We start from the raw sequence: 21,208 nt of genomic DNA on the forward strand, positions 1-21,208 counted from the left end.
AAAATCACTCCAGTGCTTTTCCTGCATGCCTACCTAACCTTCCTTCATACGTCACAGAGCTTTGGAGCAAGCTGCAAGGAAGTCATCAATCTCCTGTCATCAGTACAGCCTCAAACCAATGTGCCATTGGAACAACTGACTTCAAGCAAGCAATCAACCTTAATGCATCTGCTGCACCATATTTTCCTGTGCCTTGAACAACAATGTCAAACATAACGCAATCAGCACCATTCAGCCAACAACGTCTTGCATAAAGGCAGAATCAATTGAGACAGCAGAGTTTGTGAGGTACATACTTTGCAGAGAGCTCACAAAGACTGGTCTTACAAGTTTTGATGATCAACCTAAGAACTACAGAAGTTGGAAATGTGCCTCCAGAACTGCAATCAATGATCTTGGCATTACAGATCCTGAAAAATTGTATCTGCTGATCAGATGGCTTGGTCCTCTATCTGCTGCACGTGTTAAGCCATTAAAGCGGTTGTATACTCATTTTTTTTACTTTTACCTACAGGAAAGCCCATAATAAGGTTAACCTGTAGGTAAAAAAAATATCTCCTAAACCTGTATGGTTTAGGAGATATTTCAGAGACTGAGTGACTTTCTCCTTGAGCTTCAGCTAGCTAAGGCAGACCCAAAACTACCCAGGCTCAGTTACAGGGACGTTGCCAGAGGGGTAAACTCAATCGTCTCCAAGCTCCTGTATGGTTTGCAAAGAAAATGGTCTGCACTAGGGTCATCATACAAAAAAGAGAACAAGATTTCCTTCCCTCCATTCTCTTTCTTCTGTGAATACATCACGAATAACGCAAAGACCAAAAACGATCCAAGTTTTTCCTACGGTGAGTGCAATCTTCTTTCACGCTTTCCCAAGAGTTCCAGTCTTCAGGGCAACTATAAGAACCATAGAGGCTCAGTATCTGTGAAAAAGACTGACATCTTACCACTCCTTCCACAGTTGTGGCCACAAACAAACAGAGTAGGAAAATTGAAAGCCATAATCGAGAGTGTTCCATTCACAAGAAGCCCCTCAAAAAATGTATCGGCTTTACGAAAAGGACTTTTGAAGAGCGTAAGGAGCTTTTAAAGACATTTGGGGTATGTTTCAGGTGTTGTGCTTGTACAGAACATTTTGCTAAGGACTGTAATGTGCCCATCAAGTGCATAGAATGTGGCTCTGAAGAATCAGCTCTGCACAACCTGCAAACTCTCCTCCCAGATCAACGCACGTCGGGAAGAAGACCAAGTGCCTAATTCCACCGCTGCCTGTATAACACTGTTCAAATGTGAGTTTATTCTTAAAGCATATTAAAGCTTTCTTAACTAACTTATTACGCTTAGAGTGGCGCTGCTCTCTCTTCCTTCTACTCCAGCTGCTGCCTTCCATCACCCTCGCAAATGAGATACCGCTGCTTGACAAAGATGCTCAGATTCCTTCTTCTGTTGGGAAGAGACATTCTTAGCCCTTGTACACACAGTCAGAGAATCCGTCGGAATGTGTCCTATCGGACCGTGTTGTCGGATAATCCGACTGTGTGTGGTATGCATCTGACTAATTCCGTCGGAATATCCGTCGGACCCAATTTTCCAACATGTTGGAAATATTTCCCGACCAACTGGGCCGATCGGACATACTCCGATCATGTGTAGAGAATTTTGATCGGACCAAGTGCCACGCATGCTCAGATCAAATTCCTACATCAAAGCTATTGGCTACTAGCCTGAATATAGTCCCATCGTAACGAAATTACGTCATCATGTTCTGAAAGATCGGATTTTTCGCCAACTTTGTCCGACCGTGTGTATGCAACAGTGACGGACAAAATCCGACGGGCAAAATCCGACGGATTTGGTTGTTGAAATCTCCAACCGTGTGTACAGGGGCTAAGAGTTAACAAGGTAAACAGACAAGTCAGTGGACCCACAGATGCCCAAATTTCCCAGAGCATGGACCTAGGTTGGGTCATCATAGGCAACGTCTGTATAGTCAAAATAAAGAGACCTACCAACATTTCGTCATTCAAGACAAATGTTCTGCCAAATGGCCGAAACGCTTACTTTGAGCCATGCCCACATCACTACTGGGTGAAAGAGAAGATAGCCAGCCACGAATGGCAACGTGGTATCTCAGTTAACACAAGCCCTTTCTCCTGCCATGATGATGACCTCAGCTCTACAGTGTTTAATGCACCAGTGTAGATAATATACTGGCTCCTTCAACGGAAGACAAAGAATTTATCACAGTAATGGACAATGAGTTATTTCAGGATGACTCCAATAATTGGCTAGCACCCCTAGCTTTTCAGCCCTCAAGAGAGAGATTGCCCAACAACTTGCAGCAGGCCACCAGTAGATCCTCCTCCTTAAAGCAAAACCAGAGATGCAAAAGTACTCTGTGGACTTTATGCAAAATATATTTGACAGAGACCATGCAGAACCTGCACCCCCACTAAAGGAGGGAAAATTATGCTGGTCCTATCCTTTGGCATGTATCACCCATGCAAACCAGACCAAATCAGAGTTGTCTTTGATTCCAGTGCTTAGCATCAAGGTGTTTCTTTTAACAACATGCTGCTTGTAGGGCCCAACTTGAACAACAGTCTAATAGGAGCCTTGATTTGCTTCAGACAAGAGTCTGTAGCAGTAATGGCTGACATTCAACAAATGTTTGACTGCTCCATCGTCAGTGAACACAACAGAAACTATCTCAGATTTCTGCCACAAAGACACCGACATCAACAAGGAAGTGATAGATTATCGAATTAATGTATATGTCTTCAGTAACAGTCCCTCCCCTGCAGTGGCAACTTATGGGCTAAGGAGATCAGCTCAGGCTGGAGAAGAAGAATATGGATTTGATGCTCGCCAATTTGTTGAAAGAAACTTCTACGTTGATGACTCACTCAAGTCTTTTCCAACCGCTAAAGAAGCAATCGATCTTCTCACCAGAACAAAGGAGATGCTGTCTGTAGCAAACCTTGGACTTCACAAGATTATATCTAACAGCCAGGAACCCATGAAGGTCTTTCTCTCTGAGGACTATGCCACTAATCTAAAAAAAAATTATTTAGGTACAGATGTGCCTCCAGTACAGCGAAGTCTGGGTTTGTTGTGGAACAAGATACATTCACCTTCCAAGTGTCAACTTGTGACAATCTCTTCACTAATATAGGAGTCTTATCAGTGGTAAACAGAATCTATGATCCACAGGGTTTCATTGCTCCAGTTACCATTCAAGGTAAGATTCTGCTAAGACGGTTGTCTACTGAGAACATAGACTAGGATCTCTTTACCTAGTGAGAAACAGCACAAGTGAGAAAGGTGGAGATATTCTTTGAGGTCACTAGAAAAACTTCAAATCTCACATTGCTATGTTCCAGCTTCCATTTCAACTGCTGATCGGAGAGAGATTCATATTTTCTCCAATGCATCAGTTGAAGCTATTGCTTCAGTAGCCTATTTAAAAACCTCTGAAATTAATGGAGAATCACACTATAGTTTTGTTCTAGGCAAAGCAAAACTCCCTCCAAACCTGCACATACCATACCAAGACTTGAACTCTGTGCAGCTGTGCTAGCAGCAGATATTGCATGTGCAGAAGTGGTAATTATCCGCTGGGTGCAACAAAAGTGTATCAGGAGGAATTTGGGAGAATCAGAAATGCAACCGAATTGTCTAAAAACAGTTCACTCTTCAATTCATACCCTGTAGTTGATGCCAATCAGCTGCTGAGAGTTGGTGGCCGTATTGGGAAATCTGACCTATGCACCATGACCACCATGAACGGGTACAACATCAAGGCTGTCAGTTTACAGAAGGTGTCATCAGGTCAGCTGGCTTGTGGATTGTATGAAAAGGTGCATCTCCTCCCTGCTCTTCAGGTGTGTCAAGTGTCACCAGTTAAGAGGAAGACATCAACAGCAACAACTGGAAAGTCTTCCAGCTGATCGCCTAAGTATAGATCCACATTTCACCTATGTTGGAGATCTCATCCTTCTAAAGGACAAGAAAGTTTGCCAGAATGAATGGCCTATGGGTCTGATTACTAAAGTTATGCCTAGTGATGATAACAAGATCCGGAAGGTAGAGGTCAAGGTAACCAATGGAGAATCGACACAAACCTTTACTCGATCAATTACAGAGTTAGTACTCCTTTTGCCAGGTGAGTGACTTATGGAAGGACTAGCTATTGGCACGGCAGGGAGTACATTACTACTAATTACAGGTTCTAGGAACTTTGGAATTCTTTGAATATGTCCTATTTTGGATCACTACGTGTTTTGCCATCCAGTTGACCTGCCATCCAGTACCAGTATATCCAGTACCAGTATATATATAAGTTTAAGGTTATGAAATCTAAAGATTTCAGAGGGGAAGTGTTGTGTTACACTATGTGATTTATTATCATTTCTCTTTATGTATAACTTGGTTTATCATTGCTCTGTGCCTTTAAGAAATATTCTTCTCTTGTCAAAGCTGAACTCTCTCTCTCACCGTACTTCTTTATATACCCTCCCCTTCCTTCTCCCCTTTATCACTATTATTCCACTATTTCCAGTCATGGTGTATATATCTTTCCACATGACGTTTTTCTACCTATGAGTATCCTTCAATAAACGAAACATTCAAAATACTTCATCGTATGTCTGCTCAATGTGAGTTTATTCATCGAGTTAAACTGCCTGAATTGATGCAAGGGATAAATAGATCACCGGGTTCTATAAGCCCTATATGAAGCTGGAGATAAGCTTATGGCATTGTAGTTGAGTCAGAACAGAGGTCCTCCATGGCCCCTATTCTTTTAGTTGCTTTTCTATAGACTCTCTCTAGTTCTGCAATATCTTCAAAGTGACTTCATACAGCTGCTGAGCGCTCACCTAAATTGCATTCATCTAGGTCTTCATAACAAGTGGCTCCGGTATAGCCTGGCTGGCAATGGCAAAATATCCTGTGGGAAGAGGGATCCGTATCACATGTGGCCTCTGGGTGACACTGATTTTTCAGACATCCATCCTCCATGTGACACAGAAGACCTAGACGTAGAAGGAATAGGAATTGTTAAAAAAAAAGTGTGCACGGTGGGTTATTGTACTCCATACATGGTTTCATTTTGTTGAACTTTTGTTTACTTGTATTGAATGCTTGTTTCCCTTTGAGATGCCAACCATGATTCAAAAAGTTCAACTTAATTATAAATAAGTTATCATCAGAATTTAAGATCAAAATATCAGCTTTCCTTTAAATGGTAATTTAATTAATCTTGCTTGGCAGGCACTAAAAAAGGCTAAACAAAATGCTAATAGAAAACACACTACCGTTGTAGAAAAACAGGTAAATGTCACTGCTACAAACTCAAGTGCTCCCTCTGCTCTGGGCACTGTACAGATGCAGGCTTAGGGGCTTGTCCTAGCTCCATATGTCCCCATAAAAGCAAACAAATAGCTGCACACCGATGATGTCCCTGGCCAATAAACATTGAATTCAAACAAGCAAAAGACGAACATACTGTACTTGCAGATTGCCCCTTCTGCAGAATTTCTCCATTAAGGGCTTAGTTGACTAATAATGTAAGGATGAAACGCATCAGTGGTGGGCAGTCCACAGGTGGGGATGACAGCATGTTCATGTTTTTTTGGTAGAATAAAGTTTTTATCGGCCAGGTGAAGTCAACAGTGTGTGGCAAATTGCTTGTTTGGATCGACACTACAACTAAAACGAACAAAAATTTTCCAACGTATCAATTTACTTTAATCCAACCTAAAAATGATTCCAATCTAATTTTTTATGCAATCATGATCAAAATATCAAAGTGACAGTAATGAAAAGTGTAAAAGTGGTTTTCTATTCCCCCAGCAGGCTGAATAATATTCAATCCTACAAAATAGAGTGGTTTGGCAAAATTCTGAATTATAACCACTAGCTGAAGCTGAGAATTATTGGAAATAAATATGTGTTTAGATGTAGCCATCCAGACAAGTTGCAGGCATTTACCAATCCTTCCAGGGGGGCATAGGCAGATATACGCCCCCACCTGGTCGACGCAGGTAGACCCCTCATCACAGGTGGCTGTGGCACAGTCGTCAATGTTGTGTTCACATTTGTCACCATTCCATCCGTTAACGCACACACAATTGAATCCTCCATATGTATTCTGACAAGTCCCACCATTTTTACATATGCCTGGAGTCTGGCATTCATCAATGTCTTTGGAACAAAGTCCTCCTAGAAGAGAAGAAGAGACAAGGACAGTTGTTGAACTAGATATGTTGTAACATGTGGACCTAAGCATCCTTGTTTACAGACCTCTAAACCTTCACCTCCTTAATCCAACTTTAATCCTGATAAAAACCTCTAAACCAAACCTATAGTGTACACCTCTAGCCCAATTTTTCTATTACTTTTGTACAGAGCGTAGAATGGAATGGGTACAGTAGATCACTGGAAAAGAAAATAATAGGAAATCCAGCATTTTACATTTGCAGCAGTACATGAAAAGAGGGGAACTCTTCCATTGGGGACATCTGTGCTTCTGACAACTGTCTAAAAGGAGATTTTTTGGAAAACTTCCCCAACAAGACACAAACAGTGATAAAAACCTGCAACACATCAAATCACCCCATACAAACATTTTCTAGACCAATCTGTAGGGATGGGTGTGCGGCTAGATGGTGACATTGTGTAAATTCAGAATGTAGAAAAGAACCGACACACCAACTTAAAGGGGTTGTAAAGGTAAATTTTTTATTTTCTACATAGGTTCCTTTAAGCTAGTGCATTGTTGGTTCACTTACCTTTTCCTTTGATTTCCCTTCTAAATGTTTTTTTTTGCTTTGTCTGAATATCTCACTTCCTGTTTCTCCTCAGTAAACTTCTCACCATCATCCGAGCTGGTGGTTAGTCAGCCAGAACAGCTCACTGAACAGCTTACTGGGGTGAAACAGGAAGTGAGAAATTTAGACAAAGAAAACAAAGAAAAAAAACATTTAGAAGGGAAATCGAAGGTAAAGATAAGTGAACCAACAATGCACTAGCTTAAAGGAACCTATGTAGAAAATAAAAAAATTACCTTTACAACCCCTTTAAAATGTACTATCAAAAACACCAAAATTTCAAGGGTAAGTAGACCCTCTATATCAAAGTGACAAATAGAGAAAGAACGGGTCGTCCATTTGAGTGATAAAAACAAACCCTTGTCTCAGGGCTGGCCTAAGACATTGTGCTGCCTGGGTCCAAGAATTAAATGCTGCCCCCACCCTACCCAAAAAAAATCATGCCGATTAAAAGGCCCCCACATCCATTATTTTACATCATGATAATAAAAACCGAATTTAATTTTAAACACTGCATTCAGATTGCAGGGTTCAGGAGTGTGTTACACTCAGAATGCAGGGTTCAGGAGTGTGTTAGGCTCAGAACGCAGGGATTAGAGGGGTAGGAGGTAATGTGAAGGGTGGTAGAGGACACTGCTATGGGGGTGGCCTTGCCCATAACAGTGTCCTCTGCCCCCTTCATATCACCTTCCTCCCCCCCAAACAGCCTCTCTCCCCCCCTCAATCCCCCCCTTTCTCTCCCATAGCAGTGTCCTACCTCACAGCCGAGAGCAGAAGGCAGCACAGTTCTGGAAAGAGGCCGGAGCGGGAGCCAGCAGAGTGGCTTTCCATAATAGCAAGCTAGTGATTGGTTGCTTAGGACCACCCTGTGTCCTAGCAATCAATCACCTGCGATTTAACCTCAAAATTTAATTTGGGTAGCTGCTCCTCCTGCCCTCCATCCTGAGCTAAGCTGCCTCCTGCTCAACGCTAAAAAAAATGAATTTTTTAAAAGGGACTTATGGACTTTTTAGGCACCATAAACAAAACAATAAGTAGAAAAATAGAAAACTTTATTGTTAAAAAAAACAATGTATCATATTTGACACCAATAACTTAAAAAAATATTTCACAATAATGTTCGTAGTCAATATATAACAATCAAAGTCAATTACCGCTACTCTAAACTGCTCATTTCCAAAAAGATTCCGACGGGTTGCCTCTTTTTTTTTTTTTTCCTCTTTCTCTCATATTCCAGTCCATTGTGTCCAGGTCCTTTCTCTGTTTTTGTTTTTCTTATATATATTTAAATGTCATATTGATGTTAACTTTTTTTCCCTCTAATAGGAAGTTTGTATGCCAAGATGATTGTAATAAATATGATTTAATATTGTATACTTAACCATGGTTAACTCATGCATTGTTTTCTTGACTATAGTATGGCTGATGCTGCACTGCTATTCTAAGGACCACCCAACTCCATACCTTTCCCTTTCCCATTAAAGAGACCACACCTTCTTTGGAGTAATTAGTGGCCGTAGCAGCCCCTTTATTATCAAAATAATAATTAACATATGAAACCAAAACAACAATATAAAAATATAAAACATCCGTTAACGTAAAACACTGAGCGCGAGGTCTTCTGCAGGACATTCCCCCTCCCCACCCATTAGCATATCGATCAAAACAGGCACTGCGGTGATGTTACTGTAACTAGGCCTCAAGCTGACATGCTAGCTCAAAGACACGCCAAATCTTGACCGCAGTGCACCCCATTACCAGTTACCATATAAACCCTCGCTATATGGCATATTAGCAACGAGCCCATATCTCCAATGGGTCCCGCATCAACATTTCTCTGTGGGGAGGGGTTATCTTCGTTTACCTGCACCGACCAACACCCGCCACCGCTACGACATCCAGCACCGATTCCTGAAATGAAAATAAGGTAATTTCCGACCACCACATTGATTCACCGCAACCCCGAGTAAAATTACCATACCTCCGTCCGCTAGCACCCTGCCTCTTCCCCAGTTCAAACCACCAACCAACCATCGAAAAACCAATGTAAGGGAAGGAGGGTGGGAATCTTTCTTCTGCCGACTGGCGCCTAGGGCGTAGAGAGTGCTCACCTCTATGCGCTGGCTCCGCCCCCTACCCTTTGCTATCCAATCCTTGCCCAGCACTATATTCATGCCATCCCTCCGCCTACCCTTCGGTCCTGGCTACGTGCTGTTCTTTCTGTGCGGTGTCCATTGTACTGGGGACTGTCTGGGTGCCATTCACCCGCAGGGGGATATCGGTGCTGGCACCATGCGACCGCCCAGCGCCACAGTCTCCAGGGAATATTCACTGGGGTTGTTGCGCAGGTATCGATCCTCTGTGTGCTGCCTCCCCCCCCCGCTACCGTGCGGTGCTCCGTATGTTGGGCCAGGAGCGCGGTGCATATAATTATATGTCACTGCTGTCTCCGGTCTGGACATATGGTTCCACCCACTGTGCGGCTTTGTGGGCGGGGCTGTGCGGCCTTGATGGTCGATCCCGTGTCACTCAATGGGTCCGGCTGACTGGTATGCTGAGCGCAATGCGCAGGCATGCCGCGTCGGTCGCGCGTATGCGCAGTGACTTAGCGGCCGGCTCGGATGACGTCACGTCGGCCTCTTGCCGATTGGCTACTTACTGTGATAGATCCATTAATATATATTTAATAGAATATTTTTAGAATACTTTCAAACTAATTCTAATATATGATTAGTATGAGGATTAAAATAATGAAAATTATCAAATTTAATATTAACATCAATTACTCTATTAATTAACCTTTAAAGTACATTAATTATAAGCTCCGGTATTTGAATTCTACAATACTATTTCTATTTTTAGGCTACTTGGGGGTACTTATTCATGCGGGTTTGAAGTCTAAGGATCTGAAAACCCTTTCCCCTACAGGCGTGTTACAAACTAATGGATATGTAGTACCCTCCACGTGGGACATAGTTCAGAAACATACATATATGAATGAAACTTTCCTTCTCCAAAGCAGCTGCTCTAGTAAGTCCCGGATAGTAATTTTCATTATAAGAGCACATTTCACATTTTGTTATACACGCCCCCATGGTGACCTGTTGCTCCGTGTCCTCTTTGTTGGTTCTCAGGCCCTTGGCACACCTAAGTGTTCTGGACACCGCATGCTCACATGTTTTATATCTTTCCTTTATTAATCTATGACCATATATACCCTGTTAATATTTAATTTTGTTTTCCTTATTGTTTTTGACTAGTCACAATAATACCAACTCCAGAAGAAGCGTGTTAAACCACGCGAAACATGTTGAGTGTTCTTGTCAAAAAATGTACTTCTAACCGCAAATACTGCTTATTTTGATGTTGATAGTGATGTAAATGTACACTGTTGTGTCATACTCTTTCAGAATCTTTTTGGAAATGATCAGTTTAGAGTAGCAGTAATTGACTTTGATTGTTATATAATGACTACGAGCATTATTGTGAAATATCTTTTTAAGTTATTGGTGTCAAATATGATACATTGTTTTTTTAACAATAAAGTTTTCTACTTATTGTTTTGTTTATGGTGCCTAAAAAGTCCATAAGTCCCTTTAAAAAATTCCTTTTTTTTCGATGATACAATAGGACGTGGCACATTCTTATCTCTCTATGTATCCACAGCACCACTCTGTGTTTTTTGATACATTGATGGTTGTTCCTGCTCAATGCTGGGTGTCAACTTGCTGCTCCTCTCAAAGTTCTGCCTCTGTCCAATGAACCCAGCAGGACCCATGGAAGGGCCGGCCCTGCCTAGTCTACACAGGAGAATAGTTTGTTTTCACTGCTGCACTGTGGGGGGGGGGGGGGGTGGAAAAGGTCCAGCCTCGGGCAGAACTCCTCCCCCACCATGGCACCTTGTTTGAGAAAGGCTGGTTTAGATGATTGTATGCTACCAACTTCGAGATAACAGTTCGGGGTAGGCCCTTTTCTGTTCCAACATGATGATCCCCCTGTGTACAAACCCACCTCCATAAAGACATGGTTTGATGAGTTTGGTGAAGTGGAACTTGAGTGGCCTACATAGAGCCCTGACCTCAAACCCTAATGAACCCTCTTAAATGGAACTCTAATGCCGCGTACACGCGATCGGAATTCTCGTCTGAAAAAGTTCTGATGGTTTTCCCAACGGAATTCCAATGGGATTTCGCTCAAGCTGTCTTGCATACACACAGTCACACCAAATTCGGACCGCCAAGAACATGGTGACGTACAACACATACGAGGGGACTAGAAAAAGGAAGTTCAATAGCCAGTAGCCAATAGCTTCCACCTTGTAGTTGAATCTCAGCATGCATGAGTTTTTGCGTGTTGGAATTGCATACACACGATCGGAATTTCCGATAGAAAGTTTTTCCGTCAGGAAAATTGAGAACATGCTATTTTTTGCTGGCGGAAATTCGGACAGCTAAATTCTGATGGAGCCTACATGCGGTTGCATTTTCTGATGAAAAGCTCTCATCATCCTTTTGCTGACCGAAATTCAGATCGTGTGCACAGGGCATTACACTGATTACGAACCAGGTCTTCTCACAGAACATCAGTTCCTGACTTAACAAATGCTCTTTTTATGCTGAATAAGCACAAATTACTACATAGACACATCAAAACGGTGGAAAGCCTTCCCAAAAGAATGAAGGCTGTCAGAGATGGAAAAGGAGAAACATCTCCACAGTTTTGGAATGGGATGTCCAACAAGCTTGCACACTTTTGGCTATATAGCATAGCTACAGTGCACCAAGCTAGCAGTGGTTAGTTACATTCAACTGGACTTCTGCTGTCATCATTACAGATTCAGTTAAATGTGACCAGCTACTACTAGCTATACCATGATCTGGATTAAGCAGAACCTTCACATATACAATATACAATGCACCATGTTGTTAGCGCTAAAGAACCTGCCTCAAGCTCATGCTAAAAGAATGTTATCCAGGTTAAAGGTGTATGCAGAAGGTTAACTGATAATACATATTACAAGTTGATAGACCTCTGCTACCCCACTAATCAGACAAGGAAACAGAAAGGTGCACAAAAGATTTAAGATAGGGGGTACATAAAGACAAATAGAAGTGCTGGGGTTCTGGGCTCACCTTCCAATCCTGGGGGGCATTTACATGTGTATTTTTCAAGTCCGTCAATGCAAATTCCTCCATTTTGACATTTGTGGTTTATACAGTCATCAATGTCCTCCCCACAATCAGATCCAGTATAGCCTAAAGTACAACAAATATCATTATCATAATGACACATAGCCTTCTTAGTGGCTAACAATCCTTTACTAAAAGCTACCTTCACCTCCCTATAAAGATCTTTCATTGATAAAGCCCTATAGAAGTCTCACACATATCCCTAAACTTAATAGTCCAGTTCCTTATGGAGCAGATGGAAACTCTGAGGTAGAAAAGGAATACTTAAATTGCGCGTTTTGGGGACTACATATTCAAATATGTTTCTGTGTTTCTAAAAGACATGGGGCACTTCTGGGCATACAGATGAAAAGCTTGAGCTCCTGTCACCATGATGATCACACTGCATCAAGTCTAGGCCCCTTTCACACTGTCGGACCGTTCAGGTCCGCCTGTCAGTTTTGACGGGCTCTCCATGCTAGTCTATTGGGTGACGAATGTCAGCGGTCACATGTTTGCTGACATCTGATTCGGTCCGATCCGCTAAAATCAGACGGAAACCTGTTTGGAGCAGCATTTGCACTTTATGGACTTTGTTTCATGTATTAGTTTGGGAACTGATTAATTCACTGTTTTATATCATTATTTGTGTGGAGTATTAATTGCACTTTATGGATTTTGTTCACCTGACAGCACGTGATTTTATTAATGCACTGTTTTGTACTATTCAGTGATTACACTGTTTAATTTATACACATTTGTCACTGATTTTGACAATTTTTTTGGTGACTACTTTAGTTTTCTTTCTAAGCCCTTGTACACATGGTCAGAGATTCCGCAACCAAATCCGTCAGAGTAATTCCAACGGATTAATTCCGGAAGAGGTCCAGAAGTGATGTTGCATACACATGGTCGGACTAAATTGTCGGAAAATCCGATTGTACATAACGTGATGACATTATTTAGTTACGACAGGACTACGTTCACGCTAGTAGCCAATAGCTTTGGTCTAGGAATTTGATCTGAGCATGCATGGCACTTTGTCCGTCGGAGTAGGCTACACATGATTGGAGTATGTCGGATAGGAGCATTTTGTCGGAAAATTATACCGTCAAGTTGGAAAACTTGGTCCGTCGGATATTCCGATGGAAACAGTCCGATGCAGACCACACACAGTTGGAATATCCAACAAAACGGTCCGATAGGACACATTCCGTCGGAATCTCCAACCGTGTGTACAAGGGCTAAGAGTTTTTTCACCATTACTTTTAGTTTCATTTTGTTTTTTTAAATTTTTTTATATTGTACATGTAGCGGCATCTCCTGAAGAGCACGCGCTATACGTTTTTCAAAGTTAAAGTTATGCCTGAACTGCAGTTTGGTTTGGGTACAATTGTCTAAATTTGGATTTCAGCATCAGTCTGACTGGACTGTGAGATGTTCAGCCTGGCCACAGGGGGCACTGTCTCTTATGGCAGGCATGGAACTATGGTCTGGTAGGTGCTTAAGTTACGCTCTCTCGGAGCCCGCCCAGTGGGAGTGTTGCTCTTGCTGTGCTTTCTGGGAGAGGGTATTTAAAATGCGGACGTCACGTGGTACGGGGCTCCGGTCCAGAATGATGTACTGACTCCATGGTCCTGGTGCTCCTGACCAGCCCGCAGGAAGGCTATGGCCTGGGGTGCGGATCCACCCGACTTGATGTCTTGCTAGCCAGAGGAAAGGAAACTAAAGGAGGATTCTGAGGTGTGGGTGCTGTCTCTGGTTTGGGAGAGACCCAGTGACTTCAAGCATTCCAGGGGAGGACTCTTCAGAAAAAGACCACGTATGGGTTGGTTTCTTAGCAAGAGCCTGGAAGGGCTGGTACACCCAAGAGAATTCAGTCTCGTGGATACCGCCAAGCTGGCTGAAAGATCCAGGTATCCTACGAGTGTTCTTCAAGTTTAGTTTCCCTACGTGTTCTACAACAACGTCTGTGGCAGAGACATTTTCTTGTCTGTTCTACAACAACGTCTGTGACTTGTTTCTGAGTAAGCACCATGTTGGCTGCTAGGCCTTGTGAGAGAAGGACTGTCCAACCTGAGTGAACGTCCAGTTGCGATTGGCTATTCTCTGGATGCAGTCAAAGTAAGCAAGTTCTTCAACATTTTGACTTTGATACTAAGAGTACCTGAACTTCCTTTCCAACCCTCTGATCCCAAGTTAAGAGACTTTTCATTGTCTACGTTTTTGCAAATAAAATCCATTCAAGTGGATCTGATGTCGGTCTCTCGAGTTACTGGGCCATCTACCATGGGGAACCCCTAGACGTGAAGCGAGTAAAACAGAAGGTAACGGTAAGCCCAAATCTAACCAGCAGCTCCTTCGGGGGTTAGTGCTACATACAATATTGTATACAATTTGCTATGCATACTAGCTCATTATGCTTTTGTCTTGCAGGTTGTCTTTTTTTTTCTTTTTTTTTTTAAAGAGTTTACTTCCTCTTTAACAACACTAATAACAAATGTAATAGTTTATAAACAATAATTGGTGATCTTATAAAATTTCTATCACCCTGTGACAAGTCAACAAAAAATAAATGACCAAAAACGTATTTTTGGTGAGCATGAATGGTGTATAAAAAGTCCATAAACCATAAAGAACAAAACAAATCCAATGACGTGATGTGATTCCAATGTCCTATTCTTCTATTCATCCACCACACCTCTGTGCCAGTGATTTCACTCCCCTCAAGAAAGACACCCACCAGCTTAATTTGCCTCACACTCTCGTGTTTGGCTACACTCGCCTTAACCCACACAACAGAGGGTAAACGATAATCACCGAACTCCAGCCGTGTACCCCAAGGCTCTCTCCACATATATATGATCTTTCCACATGTAAATGATAAAAACGTGCTCAAATAGTGTGATAACGTAAAATCTATTTAATGAAAAATATTGAGTAATCTTCCACCATTACACTTACATGAATCAAATTCACAGCAAGCAAAAAATACTGTCACAGCAAGGAATTTCATGCAATATTAAAGCGATGTATTGCGGTCGTGGTGGACCCAAGGTGTGCGGAAGCTGATGACACTCTCACCCACTCCTCAGCCCCGAGCTTCCACTTCCTGGTGCAGCGTATCACGTCACAGCGTATCACGTCACACGTTGATGATTGCCGTACAGCCACGCCCCGACATGTTTCGTCACACAGACTTAATCATGGGATTGGCTGTACGGCACGGCAATCAGTCCTTTTATTCACTCCACGCTCCCACTACGGCCGGAGTTGAATGCCCTGCGCGTACGCACTCCCTGTGTCCCCACTCCCACAATGTCTATGTATTTACTTTTTATACACAATTCATGCTCACCAAAAAGAAGTTTTTGGTCATTTTTTTTTGTTCACCTGTCACAGGGTGATAGAAATTTTATAAGAGCACTAATTATATTTATAAACTATTAAGTTTGTTATTAGTGTTGTTTCACTTATTATAAGGTGATATGAATATTATTAACACTATCAATATTTTCTCGTCATTGAGATAGATCATCCCAATGTCTTTATTTTTAGTCTATTAGTTTCAGCGCCACTATTTATTTCACTATTTTTGTTTTTTGTTTAATAGAGGATTAAATACTATTCACATATTTGTTCATTTTAAGTGGCAGCTTTAGGTATCACAATTTTGTTTATCCAGAAGCGCAGTGTTGATATCACAGGTGTGGGCAGATTGTATTGTTTACCAACAGTTTTGACTAATATAGTATATCTATATCGTAAGTATCTTAGCTATATACAGTATTTAGCTGTTTTTTTCTTGAGCTTCATATCACTAGAATAAAAAATAAAAAATAAAAACTGAACACAACTTGAAATCACATAAGCAATTAAAACGGTAAACGTAATTTTAATGCAAGTTATAAATTTGAATAAAACTTTTTTATTTATTTATTTTTTGGGCTGTGGTCAGGTGGAAGGATACTCATAAGTGTAGGAGATAAACTTACCTGGTGGGCATGCACACTGGTATAGGTTGTTGCTTTTATCATGGCACGTCCCTGCATTGAGGCAGCTGTTTATAGAGCAATGTCCTTTTCTCATCTCACAGTTGCTGCCATCGTACATATTTGGGCACACACACAAGAAGGATCCAATGGTGTTCCTACAAGTCCCACCGTTCTTGCATACACCAGCTTCCTGGCATTCATCCACATCCTTCTCACATGCCTCTCCACTGTAGCCACGCTGGCACTGGCACTCAAACCCCCCACGGGGGCTCAAATCCTTGTTGACACATTTGCCCTTATTCATGCATCGGTTGGTAGTACAGTGGTCAATTAATTCGCAGTGTTTGCCTGAGTGACAAGACAAAAATGATTAACACTTCTCTTCTGCAATATAAAATCTTTCTGGTGTGATAGCCTGTTATTACAGTGTGTCTAAAACAGAACATGGATAAGGTGGTGAGAGTTTAGAACACCTGCCAGGCTCTTATTGTTGTCTGTGTCTCTGCTGGGGAGGTTCACAGTCTCTGTTTACCCTGGAGACCACTCTCAGCATGACTGAAAGTCAGGGAAAATCAAACATTTGAGTTGCCACCAAAACAAGAAGATACGTTAAATCTTCCAATGGGGTCAGCTGGTGTCAACTGTCTAGCCCAACCTGGTCTGCTGGCACCCTCAGCCAGATAGGTATACATCTTATACTACGTTTTAGTCCAGCATATTCATACACATAGGCCACTTTCTTCCTCGTTTATGCCTTGACCTTTTTCTGTCCCCCATGGCTGGCGGCAGTGGCCTGTTTGTGTGGGGAGCTGCGATGTGCACCAAGGGAGGTTATTCATACCTCCTGCTGTTCCCCCTGCCTCATGGAATGGGCAGGGCCACCGACACATCAGCACCATGTTTCCACACCCATCACATGACGTTTACGTCAGCAGTGTCAATGTGTATGGGCATGTCCTGCCACCTCATACATGGCGTTGGGGGCGGAGCCCGCTGGAGCCCCTGCAGGGATATCAATGGGAGAGCACCCATGGCTGGCATTTTTTATATTTATTTATTTTTCAAATATATATTTTTTTATTTCACTGTTTTACTTCACATGGGACAGCTCATTTAGCTTCTTTAAGCCATTGATCCTACACAGGTTATCCACTTCTCTATGCTTGCTCGTGTTTTCTATGATTCTTATAGTTTTTTAACGTTTCTCTTTTTCCTTTCCGGTATTGCATTTACTGACAACCCTTTGCACATATCTGTAGTATTGCATACATTTTTCCTTGGCCTTATCCGTATTACCATCGCAACAGGTTGGTTTATACATGCATTCATGCATTCTATCATATACTCTGTTACTATTTTGCTAATTTAGCAATGTTTGATTTTATACATATCACATTACATTTTATCTGACACCTGAACGGATTATTTAGGATCTCCAAGGTCACTCATTTCTGCCCATGTCATGTCTGCCTTCCCATTGTTTGTTGGTCTGGGTTTTTTGGTTGGCTTCTCTTCCTCAGCTACCTTCCCAAGCATATATTGCTGCCATCCTTGGTGAACACAGGCACCTAGGCCTTGCCGATTGGCGAGTATGGGGTCTTTCCTTTTTCTGTGAGGCCCCTCTTACCATTTATCCATCATTTTTTCATGTTACATTACTTTTTGATGATTAATTTCCAGATTCATCCCACATGCATCCACCCCTGAAGAGCGAGCCACATCTCGTGAAATGCGTAAGGTGTTATAGATGTTATGTATACTCATGTACTTTAAATATAATTCAATCTTTAACTATGTGCAATATTATATCGGCTTTTCCTTTTGTATGTTACTTTATTATGTGTGTATTTCTGTAATAAATACTTTACTGCATTTACATTTGTCAATTTTATCGGCCAATTATGCACACCTCATTCAAAGTCCCAAGGGCGACATCCTTGTTTCAACTGTCTAATTCCTTCATTTTGAAGTGATTCCCTATCACTTCTAGGAAGTGAATATAATCTCCCAAATGGGATATGTGGCAAAAAATAAAATGAATAAACAACCATCAGGGGTTTCAACCATACCCTACTCTATTGAAAACAAATGGCTTCTGGGCACAACTATGCCCTACCACTCTATCCAAAATGAATGGCTTTAGATACACTTTAAATAAGAACTCCTTGTGCAATTAAAAAAATATATTTTTCAATTCTCCTCCTGTTTAAAAAAATATATAAATCAAAGTTATATTTGTCCTCTCCATGCTCCTTGGTCCCCACCCAAATGGGACACATATGACCAAAAAACAACAACTAAACAACCATTAGGGTTTTCAACCATACCATACTCTAATGGCTTTGGATACACTTTAGAACTCCTTATATATTATTTTTAATTATTTCTCAATTCATCTCCTAGTGGAAAAAAAAAATCAAGGTCTGTTTGCCCTCTCCCTGCTCCAGCACTGTCCCCAGCTTCCTCCTTGGTCACTGCCGAGGAAGCAGAGGAAGCTCCCATAACATTACTGGATTGGGTAGACAACTGCATGTAAAAGGTATGCATGGGTTTTAACAAAAGAAAAGAAGACCCGCAGAAGCTTTTAGGAAGGGGGTGCTTGTCATAGGTGGAAAACAATAGCTTTAAGCCCATAATTTAAAGGTTGTGAAGATAGCGCCCATGTTATTAAATCACTTTTTTGTATAACCTTTGCAGTACCGCATTTCTTTCAATTATAATATTCTATTACATTTGATTTTCTTTTTAAAGTTACCAAAAATTGGCTTTAAACTGTGTAATAATCTAAAAGAGATAGAAAGCAATGGCCCACTTTTAATTATATAGTATATGAATGTGCTGTTCTAAGAACCCAAATTTTAAGATGCCATTATTATAGGACCCAAGTGTCAGCATGTTAATATTTGGCATGGGCAAAGTTAGGTTCATTTTAAGGAACCGAGATGTCTATTACTCAAAGGGAGAGGAGGGGACATTCACGGAACACACAAAACACCTTTCAACAATACATGAGGAAATATTTAAATATTTATGAATCCAGACAAAGAATTTTTAAGTCATTACCTAAGTAATGCATTGATCTAAATAAATGTTCCTTGAAGGCAAAAGAGGAAGGACACAAATGGGAAGTAAGGACGGACAATCTCTGCAGGAACAAATCATAAGTCGCTATTGTGATCTTACAGGAATCTAGAACAATATTCATACTCCAGTATCCAGTAAATCATGAGGATACCATGACTCAGCTCCTTAATATTACAGGAAAGTTGGGTGTGGCCTTTAATGCTTATAAAATGAGCATGAATGACTACTAGTACAACTAGGTTACGTAATACGCTACAGATAATTACGGTAATTATAACAAGGTTCCTCAATGATTCAACATAGTACAGAAAACCATTTAAATCTGTCACTGTCACAATGGATTTTACCAACAAAGTCCTTACCTAACTCAAACACAATCCGGGGCTAGCCCAGACACCCATGAACCTACCAGCTTGTTTTAGAATTGTAGTTGGGTTAGAACAGGGGTGTCAAACTCAATTTCATTGCAGGCTGCATCAGCATTATAGTTCCCCTTAAAGGGCTGGTTCTATCTGCTGTAAGACTAAATGTGCAGACCACCCCACCTCTCCTTACATCAGATGTCAAGTGTCTCCGACCCCCACTTACAACTCAGTGCACCCCTTTGACCTTGTGCTGCTGCTAGTAAGAAGCTGGGGGTGGAACTTGACATAGTAGCCCCTGTTTAGGGCAATGCGGCTACACTATACTGAAACAGGGACTTGTGTGAATGGTTCTCTGTCCTCTATACAGTGCTATAAAAGTACATAAACGGCATTATAAATAAAGTAACCATTTTAGTCTGTGCCATGAGCACACAGTAAGATTTAACAGCTTTTGTCTTATACTGAAACGTCTCACCTGTCCATCCAGGGCCACATGTACAGCGGTACTCTGAGGATGACAATCGTTTACATGTGCCTCCATTGTGGCAAAGATACGGTGAACATGGAGGGTCTAAAAACTGACAACGGTCACCCTGGAAACCACTAAAGCAGCTAAGAGACAGAACAAAAATTCTAACTATACATAATACAAGCATAGTGCAAATGTTTTATAAATAAGTAAATAAGAATTCTTTCATGCACATATTTTATATATACACTAGATGTTGGCAAATGCAAGTTTAGCAGGCTAACATTCAAAGTTATTGCTTTTTTGTCATGCTGCCAATAGCTGGATCTAAGATTACACACAAAACTGAGAAACTTGACTACTCCGAGTAGAAGTGGTGCCCTCTAGATCTTAAGTCTGTGGGAACACTCAACATGTAGAGAGCTAGTGCTGGGCTTTCTTACTGGACAGTCCAGCAGGCACTGAAAACACTGAAGAATAGAACCACTTGTATTAAAAGAGAAGTTCAGCTTTTTTACATTTTTTTGAAGAATCATACTTACCTAGGTGGATGCTGCGTCTGTCCCCTGCCAGCTCTAAGGCTGAGAACCGATTGATCAAAAACTGCTGATCACTCAGTTCTCAAAGCTCTGAGAGTAGAAAGCTGGTGACTGTCACCGGCTCTCTGCTCCCCCCCCCCCCTCTCCCCACGTGCTCACTGGAGCTCTGGGCAGTGGAGGGGGCAGGATTGGCTGACTTTGGCTCTCAGTGACTCACTGAGAGGCTGAGCCAGGTGGCAGTCCATGGTTGTGGGTGAATCCCAACCATATTGTCGCGATCTTACCCCAGCCTGAATCGGCTCTGTAAAGTCAGCCAACAGCGGGCTTCAGCCTTCAGGCTTCAGAATGAACTGCACTCCTGTGATCCATAGGAGAAGTGCAGCCAAACAAGCTTTGGCTGTACTTCTCTTGTAAATGTTATGTTGACAGCTAAGGATTTTGTACAAATTATAAAAATAATGATAAAAAATATATACTTTTTAAGTACATTTTAAATCAAATATATATTAGCCCCTTGCTGTCTTTTAGGTGGATCTTAAAGAGGATCTTTGGTCATAAAAAAAAATTAGAAAAAGCGGAACTTTTTTTCTGTTTTTACCTGAACTTCTGATTTAATATCAAGAGGCAAGGGAAAATGTCCTAATCTTATGACCATAGTGATTGGATATTACAGTGGCTACCAAAGTGTTCGGAAGTCTGTCCCACTGGAGATGACTGGGAGCTGTCAGTGATAGCTCAGTTTGTGTGCTGGGATCATG

The 21,208-nt window shown here is 41.5% G+C and overlaps 1 protein-coding gene across 1 annotated transcript in view; it reads right to left on the bottom strand.

Moving 5' to 3' along the window:
* The window catches only part of NOTCH4 (notch receptor 4), a 127,680-nt gene that overhangs the window by 77,172 nt on the left and 29,300 nt on the right, over positions 1 to 21,208 (bottom strand). The window contains exons 3-7 of the mRNA XM_077483835.1: positions 19,918 to 20,054; positions 15,994 to 16,341; positions 11,963 to 12,085; positions 5,992 to 6,222; positions 4,878 to 5,033 (exon numbers count right to left, since the gene is read on the bottom strand). Coding sequence (XP_077339961.1) covers positions 4,878 to 5,033; positions 5,992 to 6,222; positions 11,963 to 12,085; positions 15,994 to 16,341; positions 19,918 to 20,054 — 995 coding nt within the window. The remainder of the gene's footprint in view (positions 1 to 4,877; positions 5,034 to 5,991; positions 6,223 to 11,962; positions 12,086 to 15,993; positions 16,342 to 19,917; positions 20,055 to 21,208) is intronic.

The sequence above is a fragment of the Lithobates pipiens genome, unplaced genomic scaffold (assembly GCF_037356315.1).
Source record: "Lithobates pipiens isolate NorthernLeopardFrog02 unplaced genomic scaffold, aLitPip1_a1.2 Scaffold_1, whole genome shotgun sequence".
Lineage (NCBI taxonomy): Eukaryota > Metazoa > Chordata > Amphibia > Anura > Ranidae > Lithobates > Lithobates pipiens.